The sequence below is a fragment of the Acanthisitta chloris genome, unplaced genomic scaffold, assembly GCF_000695815.1.
Source record: "Acanthisitta chloris isolate BGI_N310 unplaced genomic scaffold, ASM69581v1 scaffold43553, whole genome shotgun sequence".
NCBI lineage: Eukaryota > Metazoa > Chordata > Aves > Passeriformes > Acanthisittidae > Acanthisitta > Acanthisitta chloris.
Window position 1 is genome coordinate 25,690 of NW_008665083.1, and position 5,527 is coordinate 31,216.

The 5,527-nt window shown below is 37.6% G+C and overlaps 1 protein-coding gene across 1 annotated transcript in view; it reads right to left on the minus strand.

The window, feature by feature from the left end:
* PCGF6 (polycomb group ring finger 6) overlaps nt 1-5,048 on the minus strand; it is a gene marked incomplete at its 5' end in the record, with an annotated part of 16,998 nt that extends 11,950 nt beyond the window's left edge. Inside the window, 6 exons of the mRNA XM_009071582.1 lie at nt 197-224; nt 1,284-1,392; nt 2,010-2,069; nt 2,960-3,015; nt 3,574-3,670; nt 4,949-5,048. Of these exons, the coding sequence (XP_009069830.1) occupies nt 197-224; nt 1,284-1,392; nt 2,010-2,069; nt 2,960-3,015; nt 3,574-3,670; nt 4,949-5,048 (450 nt within the window). The remainder of the gene's footprint in view (nt 1-196; nt 225-1,283; nt 1,393-2,009; nt 2,070-2,959; nt 3,016-3,573; nt 3,671-4,948) is intronic.
* Between the last annotated feature and the right edge of the window lie 479 nt (nt 5,049-5,527).

Consider the following 5,527-nt stretch of genomic DNA (forward strand, 5'->3'; position numbering starts at 1 on the left):
CAGCATGTTCTCTACTGCCCCATCCCCACTTAAAAAAAGGAAGGTTGAAAACCCTTCATATATAGAGTTTGACATCTACTTCCTTAAGGGAGGGATGTCACAACTGCCCTATGCTTTGTGTGGTCCAAACCAGACAGGATAAACAACAAAGCAGAAAGAAGGACAAATGAGAGAAAAATTCAAATCACATCTGTACCTTGAAATTCCCTGTGCCTTCATTAGCTCTGAAAGAAAAAAAAAAAGAGAAGAATAAACACAGCCAATATTGCTAAGGTGAACAGTTATTAATATCCTTGAGCTCTTTATTATAAGTGACTCATTGATTTATGAATCAATGGCTTAATGATTTATGAAGCATATCAAATTTATTTTCCCAACTCGGGCTCTTCCTTTCATTAAACTGCAATAGATGAAATAATACTAGACTGAATTTATGTATCTTTTCCTCCTAACCCTTTTTTTCTGCTCCATTTTTCTTATGAATTCAGCTGTTTATGACTCCAAGGTTTGTCTGTGTGAAACGGGAATAAAAACCAACATAGCCTAAAACCATTTTTAAACACTACATAACATTAATTTTAATAGGAGTAAGTCACACTACTGCTGCTTAAAAATTTATATTTCATGGTCTTTATACATGGAACTTACCGACAGTACCTAAGAAGTTACTGACAGAACACACCCAACCACCAAAGAGGCTCTCTGGGCCAGCTGTTGGCTTTCCAGACTATTTATATGACAGTGCTAATGCTAATGCTATCTAGGAACTCAAGAAAGCAGCAGGTTTCTCTGGAATGTGAAATACACAGCAAAGGTGGCAAATGACCAAATTCCCAGCTGGCTTCAACCGAGATCCATCAATTTGTGCAGCATTGATCATCTCTGCTCCACAACTCCTCCTTGTAGTGCAATGTGTACATTTCTCAACTAGTAAAGCCCAATCCATGACATTTCATTCCTCTTGCATTACATTAGCAAGTGTGTACATATGAGAGAAGAGAAAGTGCAGTATTTCATTGCACTGGAAGAGGTAAAAATCAAATACCACTATAAACTGACTATTATAGCAAACAAATGTAGCACTTGTGCAGAGCACACATTATGGCACTGCAAGTTACTGTGACTGAGTAGCTCCATCTTGAAATATGTACCAGGTATCAGACAGAGTCAAGTAAAACTATCATGATCCAAGAAACAAACATAGAAAAGCCAGTTAATGGTCCAACATGCACGAGCAGCACCCTCATGTCAGCCAGTTGCTCTTACACTTGCCCACAACTCACCCAATAAACTCCAGAAGTATGGAGATGTCAAGCTCTGGTGGGACCCGGAATGCTGAGCCCAGAACTTTTCGAGGTCTTCCTCTGCTGGTTGGAACTGGTTGTGGGACAGCTAAAACATTCAAATAGCCAAAATGCAAAGACAACTTGAAATAAAAGCAGCACAAGATGCTAACATGCACCAAGCAAAACAGAAGAGCTCATCAAGGAAAAAAGTCCATGCAATTCAGCCTGTGTGTTTTGTACTAAATCAGCTCTTCCCACATTCTGTGCTGTGTATCTGAACCAGCATTTTAGTAGCTTTCAGCATGGCACTATTCCAAAGAGCTGTGTGTTTGTTTGACAGCATGACACAAAATAATTACAATAATCCCTCATCTGTGAGCAAACTTTGAAGTTCTTATTTTTACACCTTTATAATGTCTATTATTTATTAAAGGCCAGAAATTAAAATTAATGCACATTTTAGATATATATTTCCTGACTGTAGTCAAAACATATTATTTACAAAAATCCAGCCATGATTTGGGTTTAAGTGTTGCCAATTCCATCTATTTTTATAATCTGAGATCTGTGACAAGTTATAGAAATGAGATAATCACAAATCTCATACTTACAATACCACACATGCTCTTCAGACATGAGCTAATGTTTTTAGGAAAGCCCTTAAGAATAAACTATATAGTACATATTTCCCAAACAGTGTCCCCTAAAGTGATGACAGCTCACCTGGCTTGGGCACTTCTAAGCCTCTTTCTTTATAGAAGTCATGCATTTGTTTTTTCTCTCCTGAAATACAAAGCAGATGGAAATGTTATTTCAGATGCTGAGAATATCCATGTAATTTCTAATGGTAAGAGCAGTAAAGACTTTCCAAGCTCCTACTGACCTTCACCATCATTAGCATTCCATATGAGACTGAGACACTTAAGATATCCAGACTAAAAGTTTGTTAGTAAAAGCTGGGAAGAAATCAGAGAAACTGGCCATAAATCATACTGAAAAAGCTGCAAATATTAGGATCCTTCTGGCTGTCATGACTCATGACATGGGATCATTACACCATGTTCATGTATATGTCATGCTCATGTAGAACATGGTATTTTTACACTATAGTATATTTATTGAAACATATATATGTTCATGGTATAAAATTATACCCCATCTATAGTCCACACATATCCACTACATTGTATATTTCACTCAGGCCACCCAGATGGACTAGGGAGATTCATTGGCTCCCAAAGTTAAAGGTAAATGAGATGAGACAGTGAACACATCTAAAATCGGAAAAATCTATGTGGCACTGAGGAAAAAATAAAAGCATTTGAGAGAATCAGTCTTAGCAACTTTTCTTCAGCTGAGCCAAGTAAACTCGTTACACAGAATGATACGATATACTTCCACAAAAATGAGAGGCACCACTATGAAATATTATCTGGACATTTATCTGGACACAGTGACACCTGTTCCACAGACAGGGTACAAACTGCTATCCATAATAGCATTTAGCAGCCAGAAAGATGCCAGGTGTCACAGCTAATTCATTAAGATTTATAACCAAACACTGTAAAACTATTTTAAAGAGTCCAGAGAAGAAACAGGGCTATGAATTACTCTGGTTTCTGTTCAGTCTTTTCAGTCTCTAGATGGAAAAAAAAATAATGAAAGGCACTTACTTTCCTCCAGATTGACAACTAATTTATAGACTATATCTTGCAGCTGTCGGTCCAGTCTGTGAAAGAGTAGAAAAGAAAAGAAAGTGTCTTTGGTGCAACACAAAATGATTTCAATAAACTGTAACAAAGATGTCAAATACAACATTAAAATGTAATGTACCTAAAAGAGAAGGGTGAGAGCAGCAACTCCACAGCTCTAAATACATGCCCTGCCAGCAGAGCTCCAACAAAAGCCATGCAAAGTTTAAATCACCACCCTTCATGAACAGCTCAAGAAACAACAACTCAAGTTTCAGAGCTAACAAGTATACCATGCCAAAAAACTTTAACTCAAAGGAAATCACAGTAAAGAATTAAGAGCTCACATCACCTGTAACACTGAGCAAATACCTAAAAGTACCCAGGGTAGAGGTAACAAATCCTACAAACGGATACAAATTATATAAAACAATTAATTGCATATTTTTATCTTAATCATCAAGATGAAATTTATTTGAAGAAAGAATACAATGTGTTTCTTGTAATTGTTCCTACATTTGAAATAGGAAAGCACTGCAACCCTGTAAAACAAAACATCAAAAAGCAAAACTATAAAAATGACACGAACTCATTACCTGATATTGTAAAGGGGTTGTGTTTGATGAACAACAATATTGCATTTTGGACACCTGTTGCTATAGTAGAAGTGTCTCACGATGCAGCTTTTACAAACTGTAAAGAAAGGAAACCCCATAGGAGTCACATGTCCATTGTACAGTGCCATCTGTTTGAGCAAGAGCAGCAATTACACCCAGATGTCCCAAACAAAACTTGTCAGACACATAATGAAGTCACTGAACACTCCTAATCCAACTGATGCAGAGGTGAGTGTTCAGTATTATAATTGTGTTGCCTAGAACATGAGTACAGCCAAGACAACAGAACACTGACTGCTGAAAAGCACTCTACACCGTACAAACAGTCTCAGTACAAACAAGATAAATCATAACTCTGCCATTTTCATTGAATTTTACATCTACTTAAATTTGGAAGGAAAGCTAAAGAGTGGAAATACCCAGAATAAATAACTTCTATCAAATCAGCTCTCTATCAGCCTGAATGCACTATCTACAACATTTTCCAGGAAACCTCTAACTGACCACCATAGTTTCACTTGCAAGTTATGCTGTCCTTTGTAGTAGCTGTGCTTTTTCTTAAGTTACAAACTGTGCAGAGTACTATGTGGTCTATAGTAAATGAAGAAGCAGTGCCCCAGAACAGGGGGAAAAAAAAAAAGAAAAAGAGTTTTCCCTCTATGTAGTGTGAGTAGTTGGGAGGGCTAGGAAACCAAGACTTTTGGATTCAGGTAGAAACATGGATGTGGCTGAAAGAGCCTTAACAGAAAGGATTTCATTAGTTTTGAGAGAAAACAGTTCTGTTAACAATGGAAAAACTGTTAGCACTAGGATTGAGGGGAAGAATAACAAGAAAAGCACATGGAAATCAGTTTTTTTATTACCTATCTATTTCTGTTCTTCAGATTACAGACAAACTGTCCCATGGGTGCAGCCCGTTTCTGTATCTGAACTGGTACTTCCACACAGGCACTGAGGGAGTTTTGTGAATTTGCAGGCTCACGGCAGCAACAGTTGAGGAAACTCTCTAGTCCAATATAAGCAGAGCCACTCAACTTTCCTTACTCAGTTAGACACTCAAATTCCTAGAGTCTACCTTAAAAAAAACTAAGAAAATGTATGTAGTAGCTCTATTTTTGCCTTACTTGGGCTTTTCCTACATATTCTTCCCTCTTGCCCTCGAAAGCTGACTTTGATTGATTGATTTCATGATTTTCTGGTGCTTAAAATGTGCACAAATATATTTTCCTTAAGGAACAGAATAAACACAACACACATTCACTTCAGAGAATTATCTCTGTGAACCCAGAGCATCTCAGAAGCTGATCTGGTTTGAGTTTGCAACTAAACTCAGACTGACAACACTGATACTTACAGGTGTGCAGACATTCTGTAATGGTTGTGGCATCGATGAAGTAACCCTTGCAGATGGAGCACAGAATGTAAGGGGTGAGCTCTGAGAGGTTTATCATGCGCTACAAACAAAGACAGGTTGTATGAGTTGGAATATACAGGCTAAGCCATGAAATCTCCTGATTGCAGCTTCCAAAACACCATAGCCTTAAACCAAAAAAAAAACCTGGATGAACATACTGCGGGAATGGGTTTTGCTAAGAAGTCAATCACTCCTCACATACACCTCTTTTCTCAAGACTTTGATCTACTCTTCTTAATTGACCTTTTTGAGAATGACAATGCAATTTGTTTCATGAACCGTATCTGAAGAGCAAACTTTAAACAATCATTCTGGGAAAAGTTTTTTTGGGTACCCACTTTTAATAAAACAACAAACAATCAGCAAAGCTTGAGGTGGACAGTGGCAGAAAACAACATCTTTATTTGAAAATGCTCAGCAAGCGTTTTGGGACCCCCAAGGAAGATACACAGATAGTTAGACACCTCTTGATTCTACGGACAGTGGGGGATTATACAAATTCATATGGAAGCAAAGACT